Source organism: Lacerta agilis, chromosome 12, assembly GCF_009819535.1.
Source record: "Lacerta agilis isolate rLacAgi1 chromosome 12, rLacAgi1.pri, whole genome shotgun sequence".
Taxonomy (NCBI): Eukaryota; Metazoa; Chordata; class Lepidosauria; order Squamata; family Lacertidae; genus Lacerta; species Lacerta agilis.
The window spans coordinates 38,614,277-38,630,455 of NC_046323.1; the positions used below are offsets into that span (position 1 = coordinate 38,614,277).

Below are 16,179 nucleotides of genomic sequence, written 5' to 3' on the forward strand. Positions count from 1 at the left end.
TATCTATATGGGGTTGTGACATATATGATATGAGCAGGGTCTTTCCTGCTAGAAGTTACTGAAGTTTTATAAAGTACAAACTAAGAAACATATATTTCATACTTTTCAGAGTTTCAAATGAGCAGGATGTGCTGGAAGGTGTGAGTATAATACTTTAAAAACTGTATGAGTGTTCACAGCAATCACTGGATGCAAAACACTATAATATAGAAAATACGGTAATAGTGCAAGTATTTGTATTTTTAATGTAATAAATGAGATGAATTTTAAATACCTAAAAAGAAAACAGGAGAATTGCACCAAATTTCAGATAAGTATCTTGAATCCAGTGCATTTTAATCTCTGACAAAATTTCGGAAATATATCCAGAAATATTGAAGTTAGCAGATGGAAAAGAGAGGTAGAAATGAATGTCATCAGCATGCTGGTGATGCCTCACCCCAAACCCCATGATTACTTTCCCCAAGCATCATTTAGATCAGTGTCTAATGAGACATTCCCTATCAAAAGACCTCCACCAGAGTAAGCTGTTTGTGTGACATTATGCTGTGTCAATGTTAAAAATGGCTTCACCATTCTTTTTTAATTTCTTAATTTTCATTCGTTTCATTTCTTAATTTCAATTTTTAAACATTTCTTCAAATATGTTAAAACTATTCCCCCTCAAAATGTATATTCTACCTAGAAATTACAGAAGATTCAACAAGAATTTCGAAAGCTTGCAGAAGAGAAGGAGATAATGGAGGAGGAACTTCAAAAGATGAAAGGTTCAGAGGTAACTATTTTTCCAAAACTTCTACTGAGAAATTACAGAGGATTCAACAAAAATTTGAAAGCTTATGCAAGATAAAGAGATAATGAAGGATGAACTTAAAGATGAATGCTTCACAGGTATGATTATATTTTACAGAAGCAGCTATCCTAAACAAACTTATTGGGGAGGAAACCCAATGAACACAGACTTAATTCCAAGTGAACCTGCATAGAATACATCGCTATCCAAACATTCACTTATTTGAATATACCGTATTTTTCGCTCCATAGGGCGCACTGGAACATAGGGCGCACCTCATTTTTAGAGGAGGAAACAAGATAAAAAATATTTTTCCTGGTTTTCCTCCTCTAAAAGCCCTGTTTTTTTGAGGATCAGCTAAAAGTTTTGCAGTTTTTTTGCAAAGGGAAAAGCTCTTTTTTTTTAGCATCAGCTAAAAGTTTTGCAGCTTTTTTTGCAATGGGAAAAGCCCTGGTTTTTTGAGGATCAGCTAAAAGTTTTGCAGCTTTTTTGCAAAGGGGGAAAAGCAAAGAAGAAAAGCCCCGTTTTTATGGGGTTCAACTTACATTTCTGCAGCTTCTAAAGGAAAGGGAGCCTTTTCTACAGTTTCCAGACAGATAATCTAATCAGCCAGTCACATGTCGCTGGGGAAACAAACAACCTCCCTCTGCAGCACATTCAACAATGGAGGCCTGGGCAAGGGGGCGGGGCTGAAAGGGAGCCGGGACTCTTATCTCTCTCCCGATCTCTTGCTGATCAGCTGCTGAGCGGGTCCTTTCAATACCCCCTTTTCTCTTTGTAAAATAAAAAGCATGATCCTCTTTTGGCCCCATGGAAATTCAGCTCCAGGGACCACCATTTGCTCCATAAGACGCACAGATATTCCCCCTTACTTTTTAGGAGGAAAAAAGTGCGTCTTATGGAGCGAAAAATACGTAAATAATTATCCCCAAACTTCACTATATGCACACCTGATTCAGATATCCAAACAGCTGGAGTTTGTTCACTTCCTTACTTGTTTGTGATTTGCTGGTCAGCGGGAACCATTTTGGTTCAGAAACCAAAATGGGGTTGAAACCGTTTTGGGGCAGGAACAGGGAGAGATTTGACATTTCAGAAAGCAGGAGAGATCAGACAAACCAGTTTTTCCTTTGTCCCTCTTTTGCTGATTGGCCACAGCTATTTTAGGAAGAAATTGTAGAAGAGGGGAGAAAGCTCGCAGATTGGAAATGTTGCTGTAAGCAATAATGGAAACTGCCCAATGAACAATTTCCTGGGAATGTCCAGAAAGTGGGACATGTGTGTAGATGGGTTCTTGCCAGACATTATACAGGAAGAAGGATGAGAAGGGGAAAAGGAAAATGAGCAAATTCAGAAACTGTCTTTTATATCACATTATGTTCTTATTTATTGTAATATTGCTTAATGAATACAAATGACACAGTACAATGGATATAATAGATGCAGTTGTTTTTCCATCCCTATATATGATGTTTTGTTGTTTTGTCTCCTCATGGTGTCTGTTTTAAGAATGAAAATGTAACCAAGGGGAAGAGTGGAAATATTATTCTTCCTCTGTGAAAGGTCTCTGGAAGTTCTGTGCTGTTTCCTGCCCATTGCATCTTCAAGTGTGCAACAGTGCAAGGAACAAGTAATAATTTTCTTACGTAACCTTCTTGGTGTTTTCTTGCATACTTTTACCAGCAAGAAAAAGGAGCGCAAGATCCAAGGAAAAAAATGTTATCAAAACTGGAAAAAGAAAAAGCAAAAGTTGAAGAAAAACCACCTCAAGTACCGGTAACTGTAGAAAAGTAAGAAAAGTAATTAATAATCTAGGTTGCAACCTAAACTCCCTTTCTTGGTTTGTTTGAGGAGTGGAAGTGCCCTCCACCCAGCCCTGACAATCTTCATTGGGTTCCACCCACAGAGTGATGCTAGCATCATTTTGCTCACACAAAACTCCCCATTTGTTTTGCCAAGTTGGGCAAACTAGAAGTGCCTCTATTGGTATCCCCACCAGTTGCAGCCTGCCAAAAGCCCCACTGAAAAGTTTGCTTCTGGCTTCAACTAGAATTGTTTCTAAAAAATTGACTTAAATTAGGAAGTGATATTCACCAAATTCAAGATACAGTGGTGCCCTGCTAGACGGAAATAATTCATTCTGCGAATCTTTTCGTCTAGCAGTTTTTTCGTCTAGCAAAGCACCAATGCAAACTGCGGTTTTCGCTAGACGAATTTTTTTTTTCCATCTTGCGAGGCAGCCCCATAGACAATTTCGTCTTGCGGGGCAGCCTTCCGCTAGACGAATGCCTTCGTCTAGCGAGTTTTTCGTCTAGCGAGGCATTCGTCTAGCGGGGCACCACTGTAACTAACTCTACAACCCCATGCATGACTATTATTAAGTTCTGTTGGGTTTACTTGGGTAGGATGCTTTGTCTTGATGCTGTGTGTTTATGATATTGGCAGTTTTTCCTTACTTAATTTCACAGCAACTTTTTGATACACTTGGCCATGTCTTCCTCCTGAACTGATTTGGTTGGATGGGTATTAGAGGCATTTACAGTGGTTCCAACAGCATTAGGTGATCATCTCTTGCCCCCCTGGCAGTCATGCAATGGGGTGCTGCATGGTACCGTTTTGTTCACACTGCTGTTTAATAGTAGCATAAAGCCATTGGAAATGATAATTGGGTCATTTGGGGTGACATTTCATCAGTTGCACTTCTCTGGTGCCTGGACTTTGTGGTGGGCTTGATGAGTGCCAATAAACGGACTCTGAACTCTGAATCTTGGTAAGACTGGCAGTTCCCAAGTCTGAATAATTGGTAAATTACCTACTTTAAACAGGGTCATACTCATTCTGAAGGAGCAGTCTGTGATGCTTTCAAATTTATCTCTTTCACTAGGGGCCCAGGTGACATCACTGATTAGGAGTGCCTTTTACTAAATTTGGCTGATAGGACAGTTGCAACAATTTCTGGACTGGGATAGCTTTACTACTACTGCTGGCCACACACTGGTAAAATCCAGATTACTTTGCAGCAGTTCTATCCAGAGCTGCCCATGAGGTTGAGTCAGAAGCTGCAGCTATTGCAAATTGCAGTGGCTTGACTATTCATTGGCATAGACTATAGCTACCATGATACATCATTGCTGAAAGAACTGCAATGGCTGCCATTCATTTATTTCATTTATATCCCACCCCACAACTCTTTGTCCTATAATCTCCACAACAACCCTGTCAGGTAGGTTAAGCTTAGAGGCAGTGACTGGCCCAATGTTACCTAGTAAGCTGCATGGCTGAGCAGAGATTTGAACCCTTGTCTTCCAGGTCCTAGTCCATGGGTAGGCAAACTAAGGCCCAGGGGCCGGATCTGGCCCAATTGCCTTCTAAATCCGGCCTGCGGACGGTTGGGGAATCAGCATGTTGTTACATGAGTAGAATGTGTCCTTTTATTTAAAATGCATCTCTGGGTTATTTGTGGGGCCTGTCTGGTGTTTTTACATGAGTAGAATGTGTGCTTTTATTTAAAATGCACCTCTCGGTTATTTGTGGGGCATAGGAATTCGTTCATCTCCCCCCCCCCCAAAAAAAATATTGTCTAGCCGCCCACAAGGTCTGAGGGACAGTGGACCGGCTGAAAAAGATTGCTGACCCCTGTCCTAGTGCAACACTCTAACCAGTACACCACACTGGCTCTCAGTGTGATTAACTACCAAGCTAAGTTAAAACTGTTGCTATTAGTGTACAAAGCTCATACATGTTTGGATAAGGATACCTAAAAGATTGGGTATATATAACAAGTGAAACAATTCAGTCACTGAGCACTATGGGAAAGGGCCTTCTTCAGATGCCATCTCATCAGGAGTCTGTTCAGACAGACACTGTTTCTATTGTCTATTGCTTTTACATATGGATTTATTTTTAATTGTTTTAATCTATGGGGTTGTTTTTATTGTTGATGTTTCCAATATGAAATTGGTACAAGATACTTTATGTGAAGTGATTCATAAATTGAATCAAATAAATAAATAAATAAATAAATGTTTGTGAACATTCTGCACCATTATTCTAGTGTCACCAATTTATGACACCTCTGCAGGAACAATAAAATGTATTTTGAGTGCCTTATTGACATCACAGTTTGCCCTATATGTTCTTAATTACAGACCAGCAAGACCAACTCCTTTTCCTTTAAAGCACAAAGAAGCTGAAAACCAAAAAATGAAAGAAGACTTAGCTAAAGCTCAGGTAATATGTATGCTTGTTCCCTGCAAATGTCTTAAGTTCTAATTTTTTTTTTAAAAATAAACTTTAACCCAAAAAGGGTTGATAAAACCACCAACATATCACAGAACATATCTGTGGACTATGATTTGATAGTGGTTTTCTTTTGACTGTGGATTTATGCAGCAATGGCTGTTGCCTACAAAACCTGGTGGGGCTGCTAGGAGGTCACAAGGGTGTAGCCAACTTGTTCTAGTTTTCTACATATCCTCCTCCTTTCAGGGGTACCCGGTATAGGGGGTGCAAGGGACTTCAGCCCCCTAAATATTTTGAGGCAGGGGGATGAGACCCTTCAATATTGAGGGGGCTGCCATCCCCCGTCAACCCAGATGATTGCCAAAGCGCTGGACAGGGGCAGGAGGATTAGAGGGTGATTTTCGCCCTCCACGCCCTCTGCTGTTATTGCCAGAATGGCCTAGCAGGCATCTGCATATCCCACAGGAATGGCCCGACAGGTGTGTGTTTGCGTCAGTGTTACACGTGTGACATCATGCACGCTTGACAACTCCCCCAATGTTGGGCCCAGCTTGGCACGCCTGCATCCTTTGCAAAGATGCTGCAGACATCTGAGCACTGCAGTTTTACAAACAGTTAGCTCCTAACTAAATTGAAAAGTGATTTAAAAGGGGTTCCTGCTGTTACATTTGCTTCTCTACTAGGACAAAAGTTATGTGCTCCCCATGCTGGTTCTTTCCCTAGCCTCTTTTTCAAAGAAGCAGTTGAAACTTAAAATATTTCAGTTTTATTACTTAGTATCTAAGTGTCTTACCTTGCTTCAGAAGGGTCACTGCAGTCACAAGTTCTAATGTCAGTTTATGCTAGAATAATTGTACTTTACTTTGAAGTAAGCCCCACTGAATTCCATGAGGATTGCTCCAGGCTCTAATTCAGCCCAAAAGAAGCACCTTAGTTCTGCTCAAGAACTGGCAGGGAAGCAGTAATGTGATGGGAAGCAGACAAACCAAGAGAAGGCAGCAAACAGGGTGAAAGGCTTATGGGGCTAATGTAATGATAATGTAATAGTACTCCAAGGTACAAGAGAAAATACACAGGGAATAAAGGATCACATGGGAGGGTTTAAAAAGCAGAGGTACCAAGCAAAGAAGCTACTCGAGGTTCACAAACGTGCTGAAGGAAACGAAATCATGACTACCACAGTTCAGAGAAGCAGAGGGGAAGGGTATAAACAAGACAACTCTCTCACACATGACCCACTCTCAGAAGAAGTAAAAGCTACTCAGAAAAAATAAACTGATTTGATAATCAAAGGCACAATCACCCAAACTGTAAGGGAGGGGAATGAAGTGGAAGGGGAAGAGAGGAAAGATGTGTGAGGAGGAAAAGTAAAATCAAAGGCTGATAGGGGAGAAACAAATTCCAAAGACATTCCAACTCTCACAAAACTTACCCAGGGCAGCAAGGAACAAATGGGGGAGGGCAGGGGGAGAGGAAAATACACAATAGTACAAGAAATGAGGCTAAATGTGATCAAGGAGAAAAAGAATCCCCTGGATGGGAGGCAGGAAATCGACAGCTCTATATAATATGAAGAAATCTACTTCCTCAACTCTGCAATCCCTGCCTGTGGTTGATAGATGGCAGTATCGACGTATCTGATTAATTTATATCCAGAGAGAAAGTAATAACTGTAACATCAAGGGAATCCAGTCAGAGCCTAAAACAGTTCCAGGCCAGGTTTTACCAAACAAATAAAGATAAACGCCCAGGAGCTGATGCTACACTTCAGGCAAGGAAGATGTATCCAAATTTGCTTTTATTTTCTTGCAGAATATCCCTACAGTTTATGAGAGGACTCAAACAGTCTATCGTCCTTCTCAGTTGCCCCAGCAGTTCGTGCTTCTCTTTCCTCAGAGTTCTATTCTTATTATTTTTTACTTAAAGGAGTAGTAACATAGTAATATAAATTTACATAAGATTAAGGCACACCTAAGCACCATTTCCACCATCAAGTTGTTGGACTCGCCAGATCAAAATATAATTGCATGTTCCAGCACTCCCACCCTTCCCTCTCATTATAATTAATTGTCCTATTTAGTCCATTAACTTTAGTAAGATTGGAAAATATGAAACCTCCCCATCCAAAAAACAAATTGATGTAAGTAAAAAAAAAAGAAAAAAACAGCTATTGTACAAAAATAAATGTGTCCCATGGTGTTCACTTGCACAAATAAACCAGTTCAGTTGTGTGGGGCGGAGGATTACAAAAAAGAAAAGAAAAGAAAAAAAAGCAAGCATCTGATCAGTGAAGACAAACATAGTCCTAGGGCTTAGTTAATGCTATGTGGCTTTCAAGGAAACAGCTCTGAGCATTCTGGGACTGCACTTTAAGGCAACCCTTCCTCATCCTATACAGAAGCTTGAATTGTCTAATTATAACAGGAGAGAGATGGAACCTTCACAACTAGAACTGAAAAGCTTGCAGCTCTAGTGCTCAAATTTCACATGGTTTTGGGTTTTTCTCCCAAGAGACAGGTAGAAGGGGCCTCTTTGCCATACCATACTGTTGCACACCACCCCAATCTCTGAGCAATGCAAGATTCCAGGGGTTCAAGATGCTTACTTAGTGTTTGTGTTTCCTTTAGTAATGAGGCACAGTGGAGACTGTGGTGTATTTATGATATATGGTCCCACAGAGCTCCTTCCTTTATTCTTAATAAACCCTCACCCAGGCTGTCAGCTCACCAGGAGGTTAGTCTGGCTGTTCCAAGAATTAGAAGTCTTGATTAGATTTTAACACTTGCTCGATCCAGGGATTAGGAGGGTCTGGCATACAGCCTACTCCCCCACCCTTCCCCCAAACTCATAACAATACATTACAACTAAGATTGACTGAGTGGTGCAGAGACCTGATTGGTCAGAGAAAAAGAAGAATGACAAAAATGCTCAGAAGTATAAAATGTCTGTGGGGCATGAAAAAGTGTGTGGCTTTGAAATGGCTTTAAATGACTGACTGACTGACTTGACAATGAATGAATGCTTGCTTGCTTGCCATTCCCCTTGGGAGAGTTGTGCCCCAGTAGTTTGAATGTACCAGCCTTCACTGGGGACTCAGCTAGACTGATAAAGGAAAAGTGTTTTATATAACACTGTGACAGCAGATGGTGCTGTGGAGTCCCGTCTTTCCCAACCGGATTTCCTTGTATGAAGTTTAACTGAAACACTTCTTGTCTTGTCTAGATCCAGCTTAGGTCTATGGATATATATATACAGTAGTACCTTGCATTATGTAACCCTCTGGTTACATAAATTTCACGTTACAAAAGTGGCAAACCTGGTTTTGGACCAAGTATTGGACCGGGTTTTGCCACCCGCGCATGCTCAGAAGCGTTCTACTGCCGCATACACAGAAGTGGGTCCTCCGGTTGCGAAAACCTTGGGATCCGGCCGACCTCCGGAACGGATCCCGTCCGCAACCGGAGGTACCACTGTATATGTCTTAGTTCCATGTTTTGCAACATAGCTGTGCTTGAAACTACCAGATCATGATTACTATGGCTCAGTAAATGGAGACAGATTGGATGGTAGTGACAGGGACTTGCACAATTTCAAGAGGATCCATTTTACTGCATCCAACATGTTTGTGTTTACCATCTCCCCCTCCTTGCCCGGGCAGTCCAGTCTCGACTTTTCATATCTCCTGTGGAATTTCACTTCCTCTCCCTTGGTCACTCTATTTTCCTTCCATACCAGTGTCCCTTTCCTTCCTTCCTACCTTACGACCCACCCCTTTCCTCCTATCCTTTCTGGTCAGTCCTCTTTCTGTTTTGCTGCTCAGGTCCTGATCTGAGCCTTGAAAAGCACATAGAGCTGAAAACGGAAGTGAGAGAGAGTGCTGAACTTCCTACTTCCTCTTTCATCTCTATCTATGTACAAGACCTTAGGGATAAAATATTTTCTGGACATATTTCAATTTGGCAATGATTAAGCTGTTACTTGATCTTTACTATACAATATCACACAGTCGTGACACCATTATCAGTAACATTGTTTGATTTAGAATTACATGCTTTATTATAGCTTCAGAAGAGAAGGATTCTTTTATTTCACAAAAAAACATATCCCCCTCACTTATTACTTAAAGTAATCAGGCCTCATTGCCTGTCCTTTCAACTCAATTAATGCATTGGTAATTAGTTTCTTTTGGAACAGATCCTCCAGGACACAATTGGAAAACCAAATATGTTTGCATATCTTTATGTAATAGGTGCAGTGTATGTTTGTGGAATGGTGGAGCATATTCTAGAATGCTGTATGAGTATTTTGATAAGAAACCCAAATTGTGAATTTAAATGCCTGAACATATTTTGACTTTGTAGGCAAATATTCAGACTCTTGAACAAGAGAAGAAAATGCTTGAAGAGAAACTACAGAAAGCTTTAGAGGTATTGCTTGCACTGTTCTGATGTTGTTAAAAGGTAAAGGTAAAGGTAAAGGACCCCTGACAGTTAAGTCCAGTCGCAAACAACTCTGGGGTTGCGGCGCTCATCTCGCTTTACTGTCCAAGGGAGCTGACATTTGTCCGCAGACAGTTTTTCCAGGTCATGTGGCCAGCATGACTAAGCAGCTTCTGGCGAAACCAGAGCAGTGCACGGAAACACCGTTTACCTTCCTGCCGGAGTGGTACCTGTTTATCTACTTGCACTTTAATGTGCTTTCGAACTGCTAGGGCAGGAGCTGGGACCAAACAATGGGAGCTCACCCCGTCGTGGGGATTTGAACCGCCGACCTTCCAATCAGCAAGCCCAAGGCTCAGTGATTTATACCAGTGTTTTTCAACCTTTTTTGGGCAAAGGCACACTTGTTTCATGAAAAAAATCATGAGGCATGTGGCGGAATAAGGCCTGGTTCATCATGGGTTAACATATCACTCCCATGTTAAGTAGGTGTTCCCTGGGAGGCGGAGTTAGTTGGCATTCTAAAAGGAGGGGGAACAACCTTGAAAGGCAGTTGGGGGTTTGGCAGTTGGGTGTGGAGGTTTAGAAAGAGAAACTGCGAGGTTAGGCTTTGGGGAATGGGAGGAAAGGTCATTACCAATGCTAACGGGATGCAGGAAAGATTATAACTGAGCTGGATTATATGAGAAGATTTGTACCAGTAACAACTCAAGACATCCATGTTTTCACGTTACCTTAATAAAGTTAAAAGTGTTTAAACGTTTGCTGACTGTGGCAGTGCGTCAGTGCCTCAAGAGGTGTGGCTAAGGGGAAAAGCACTAAGGGTTTCCTGTGATAGAGGGAACGGGTGGCTTATTTTCCTGGCATACAGAGGACTGGGCAGGGAAGCCAAAGGTGCCACGCAGTTGCCAAAAAGGGAAGGCAAGCTGCAGTATTTTGGGAACCCAGGGCGGGAGATCCCATAGGTGGCAAGAGTTGTTTCGAACGTAAAGCACTGAGGTACCCCAGAGACACTCCCATATAACCACTGAAGGATTCATCCTAGTGGACAGTGAAACTTAGGGAGAGTCACGGTTGGGGAAGAATCGAAAGGGGAGGGAGTGGGATCTCTCACATTTATTTGGTGGCAGCGTCGTGATCCGTAAACAAAGCCCACACGCCAAGTTTTGTGTGATTTTGATAAGATTTTCCAGTCAGGAAAATGGCGCATTTGAGGAAAGCTAAAGAGGCAAAGGGAGATGAGAGAACAGAAGGATCTGAGGCAAGGGAAGATCCGAGTTCCGAACTGGAGTTAATGAAACTTAAATTAGAATTAGCCAAAGTTGAGGCAGAAAAGGAAAAGGATAAGATAGCTGCTGAGGAGAGAATGCAGGCTGAAAGAATACAATTAGCCAAGGTTGAGGCAGAAAAGGAGCAGGCTAAGATAGCTGCTGAGGAGAGAATGCAGGCTGAAAGAATACAATTAGCCAAGGTTGAGGCAGAACGGGAGAGATTTGCTATGGAGAGAGAAGTGCAGTTGGGAAGACTGAGGCTGGAGGAGATACGGCTAAGAGCAAAATTATCTCAGAGCCAAGATAGTAAAGAAGTCACATTCTTTAAGCCTTCACAGAAAAATAAACTGTGGCAGGTTGGGGAAAGAAAGGAAAAACAAGAACCCAATCCTGTCAGACAATCCGAGTCTGATATGTCTCCTCAAAAGAAAATTACGTGCTTCTTTTGTGAAAGTGAGAGTCACATACAAAATAAATGCCCTCTACTGGTCAAAGCACAAACTGCAGCTGCTGTTGCGAAGCCAGTTAAACTGTTACTTCAAACAGATACTAAAAACCTTCCGCAGACATCAGTCCAGGAGCCAACGTATAGTCAAACAGAGGCTTCGGCCAAAGTTATGCAGGTCTGGAGATCTGAGGAAGAGGTTAATAAGGAATTTTTGGAGACTGTCAGAGTAAATGGACAAGAGTTAGTGGGACTACAGGACTCTGAATCGGAAGTTACTCTGATGAGATCTAGTTGTATTCCTAAGGAACAATATCTCCCAAACCAATCTTACAGCATAAAAGGTATATGGGTACCGGAGTTTGAGGTGCAGGTAGCAGAAGTAAATATTCAGTATCAAGATTTTAATGGCAAGTGGACAGTGGGTATTTGGGATGATCTGGAGGTTCCTGTCCTGATAGGCAACGACCTAGCCAAACGGAGACCTCAAATACATGCTATCACAAGAGCGGAATCAAAAGCCCTTGTGGGTTCAAATCCTGCCATTAATGCATCAACCACAGAGCCTGTGGGAGAGGAAGTACTGATTACGCTACCGAATGCACAGGAATCTAACACCCAGTTTTTAGTGGAACAGAAGGAAGATGAATCTCTGAGAGACTTGTGGGATGAGGTGCAGGGTCCTGACTCTGAAGTGACTTTAGAGAATCCCTGCCTGTCTACTGCAATAGAAGGGAGACGTCATAAAACAGCCAAAAGGAGAAAAGGTGCAGCCAAGTGGAAAATGAAAATAGCCAAAAGGAGAAAAGGTGCAGCCAAGTGGAAAATGAAAATAGCCAAAAGGAGAAAAGGTGCAGCCAAATGGAAAATGAAAAAAAAAAAGTTGGTTTTGCCCCGGAAATACCGACTACAAGTTTTACAGTTGGCACTGGAGTCACCCATGGCTGCTTATCTAGGCATTAATAAAACCAGAGACAGAATAAAAGCGTGGTTTTATTGGCCCGGAATGGGACTGGAAAGGAACCCATTGGGAATGCGGACGTCTTAACCTATCTTCAGGATCTACAAAGTGATTTACAGGAACTCAAGGAACTATCTTCCTGTAATTTAAAAAGAGCACAACTACGTCAGAAAAGATGGTATGACGCACACGCCAGAGATCGGAATTTACAAACTGGTGACCAAGTCCTGGTGTTGAGGCCCAGACGACAGCGGAAGCTCGAGGTTTCCTGGGATGGACCCTTTAGAGTGATAAAAAAACTATCAGCGGTGAACTATCTAGTTGAGTTAAATGTTGAAGAGAGACGATGTAAAGTTTTTCATGTCAATATGTTGAAACCATATTTTGACAGAAACCAGGTAATATTGAAGGTTAATGGTCAAATTGGCATGAGGCAAGTATGGTATTTGGGACACATTTTAGGAAGTGGGGTCATCAGGCCTGACCACAGCAAGGTCAAAGCAATTAATGAATGGCCTAGACCTGTCACACACAAAAAAAAACAACACAGGTTAGAGCGGGAGTGTTTAGCAATAGTGTGGTCGATTGGAAAACTAAAGCCTTACTTGTGGGGAAGAAAATTCACCCTGTGTACCGATCACTCTCCTTTGAGGTGGTTAAACCAAGTAAAAGGCACCAATAATAAATTAATTCGATGGAGTATGCCTTTGCAAGATTACAACTTTGACATTAAACATGTAAAAGGGAAGGATAATGTCATAGCTGATGCATTATCAAGATGTTTTAAGGACTGAATGCTAGAGTGAAAAAAAAAATAGAAAGATAGCAAATGGTATTCCAAATTAGAAATGTGTATAAGTGCCAAAGTAGTTGTTATGGTGGAAATAAGATACAGGAAAAAGTAAATTATTTGTTAAGTTATGTTGCAACATAGAAGTTGTGTACAAAAGGGAAATACTGTGTTGTTGGTTTTGATTAAGCTCCAATACATTGCTTCGGCATTGTTTAAAATGTATAACTATGCCTATGCAATGACTTTGGGGGTGGGACGAATGTGGCGGAATAAGGCCTGGTTCATCATGGGTTAACATATCACTCCCATGTTAAGTAGGTGTTCCCTGGGAGGCGGAGTTAGTTGGCATTCTAAAAGGAGGGGGAACAACCTTGAAAGGCAGTTGGGGGTTTGGCAGTTGGGTGTGGAGGTTTAGAAAGAGAAACTGCGAGGTTAGGCTTTGGGGAATGGGAGGAAAGGTCATTACCAATGCTAACGGGATGCAGGAAAGATTATAACTGAGCTGGATTATATGAGAAGATTTGTACCAGTAACAACTCAAGACATCCATGTTTTCACGTTACCTTAATAAAGTTAAAAGTGTTTAAACGTTCGCTGACTGTGGCAGTGCGTCAGTGCCTCAAGAGGTGTGGCTAAGGGGAAAAGCACTAAGGGTTTCCTGTGATAGAGGGAACGGGTGGCTTATTTTCCTGGCATACAGAGGACTGGGCAGGGAAGCCAAAGGTGCCACGCAGTTGCCAAAAAGGGAAGGCAAGCTGCAGTATTTTGGGAACCCAGGGCGGGAGATCCCATAGGTGGCAAGAGTTGTTTCGAACGTAAAGCACTGAGGTACCCCAGAGACACTCCCATATAACCACTGAAGGATTCATCCTAGTGGACAGTGAAACTTAGGGAGAGTCACGGTTGGGGAAGAATCGAAAGGGGAGGGAGTGGGATCCCTCACAAGGCACACCACCATTAGAAAATGTTAAAAATTTTAACTCTGTGCCTATATTGACTATATATAAAGTAATTCTCTTGAATTTTTCAATTTTTCCCACGGCACACCAGGCAACATCTCGCGGCACACTAGTGTGCCGCGGAACAGTGGTTGAAAAACACTGATTTATACCACAGCACCACCCGCGTTGATGTTGTTAAGAAACATTAAAAGTAGAAACAGTTACAAGTTTAGGTTTCATAAATTGTTACTAGAACTAGGGGTTGTTTTAAACCACCATGTGTATTCAACCTTCATGCCCACTCCACTGCTGTAGATTTCTCAGATCACAAAGCACAGTAGAAGGAATAAGTGAAATTCCTTGATTTGGTCTAGACAACTTCATATTCCATTGTTTCTCACACCCACAATAACAAGACCTGCAAACTGTCCTTGCTTGTCCACTTCCTTCCTGTCAGTAGTGGTTAGCTACACTTCTCCCTAGCTATTTTGTGAGATTTTGCCTCCTCTCTCCTTGACACTTTTCTTCAAAATGCTTCTACCTTTCCAATGCTCTGGTTTTCATTCAATTGTTTACGGTACTTTGGCCTTCAAGTTAGGCAACTTCTCTCACACTCCTGTCTCCAGTCCCTCCCCAGTCACAGCATTAGGCCCCTTATACATAAGCACTGTACATTTCCCCCCAAAGATCTCTTCTTTGTTCATGTCTCTGCTTAGTCAAGCTTCTATTTTCTTGATCTGTCTTTTCTTCTCTTCTTCTTTCTCTTCCCACTGCTTATGCTGTACCCTTATGCTGCACCATTCTTTCAGTCATTCAGACTCTGGGCTTCCTGCTATTTAGCTTTCCTTTTGGTGAGACATTGAATCATTGAGTTAGAAGGACTATCAAAGATAATCTAATCCAACCTCATGATAGTGTAGAAAATGCACTTCTACAGCATCTCTGAGACATGGGTGGCACTGTGGTCTAAACCACCGAGCCCCTTGGGCTTGCTGGTCATAAAGTTGGCGGTTTGAATCTGCACAATGGGGTGAGCTCCTGTTGCTCTGTCCCAGCTCCTGCCAATCTAGCAGTTTGAAAGCATACCAGTGCAAGTAGCTAAATAGGTACCGCTGCAGCGGGAAGGTAAACAGTGTTTCAGTGCACTCTGGCACTCGTCATGGTCCTCTGTGTGCCAGTAACGATTTAGTCATGCTAGCCACATGACCTGGAAAGCTGTCTCTGAACAAACGCTGGCTCTCTCAGTCCAAAAAGCGAGATGAGTGAGATGAGAGCCACATCCCATAGTCACCTTTGACTGGACTTAAATGTCCAGGGGTCCTTTACCTTTGCAGCATCTTCGATAGGTAGCAACTCACCCTCCACTTCAAAGCTTCTAATGAAGAAGAATCCACCACTATCTATCGCAGTTTGTGTTACTGTTGAGCAGCCTGTACTATCAAGAGGTTCTTCCTAATGTTTAGTTTAAACTATTTTTATTTTTATTTAAATTTAAATTATGCTGGCAGTTTGATTCCCTGAGCACCTGGAATGTTTGTCAACATTCTATGCTATTATGCCAACTTGGCCAATTGGTGTTAGAAACTTCATCTCTAGGCAAGTAGAATATAATACAGATAATATTGTTGCTTCTGAGCTGAAACTGTTTAAATTATTATGGTTTCATTTTTCTTTTAGTCTTGTCTGGGTTTCTCCAGATATTGTTGACTCTAGGACCCCCCCTCCTCACAAACTGTACATTTCACATTAAATAATTGTAAATGTTGTATTTATTTTTAAAAAAATAGGAAGCAGAGATGGCTAAGATTCAACTTGCTGAAGTACCTCCAACTATTCCAGAAATATTTCTACAGAACTATACAGAAATTGAAGATGAAAAAGATGCACAGAAGAAAGGCAAAAAAGGAACAAAACCTAAAGGAACAGATGTACAAAAATTGGCTGTTAGTGGACCTGACACAGGAAAAGCAGGAGAAACATTTCCAGCAAAAGATGTGAAACAGAAGAGAAAGGGGTCATTTATAGACATGGATAAAGCATTGAGTGAAGGTCAGGAAAAAGAATCTGAAAAAAGGATGGAAGAATCACGGAAAACAAAAGCAGGGAAATCAGAAGGAGTAAGTAATGCTTCCTATTTTGGTTACTAAAATATAGATAAATTTTGAATGAAGCTTTATTTACAACTACAAGTTTATACTCCTTCCTCTGATAACATCATCACTATATCTTTTGAATATGAATGGCTAGGCATAACATTGGCAAAATATGTATGCAGCATGCAGCTTGAGCATTTT

At 41.6% G+C, this 16,179-nt stretch overlaps 1 protein-coding gene across 1 annotated transcript in view; it reads left to right on the forward strand.

The window, feature by feature from the left end:
• Nucleotides 1–16,179, forward strand: part of CCDC7 (coiled-coil domain containing 7) — a 162,308-nt gene that overhangs the window by 18,228 nt on the left and 127,901 nt on the right. Inside the window, exons 13-18 of the mRNA XM_033165967.1 lie at nt 110–140; nt 686–775; nt 2,477–2,583; nt 4,942–5,023; nt 9,397–9,462; nt 15,673–16,002. Of these exons, the coding sequence (XP_033021858.1) occupies nt 110–140; nt 686–775; nt 2,477–2,583; nt 4,942–5,023; nt 9,397–9,462; nt 15,673–16,002 (706 nt within the window). The remainder of the gene's footprint in view (nt 1–109; nt 141–685; nt 776–2,476; nt 2,584–4,941; nt 5,024–9,396; nt 9,463–15,672; nt 16,003–16,179) is intronic.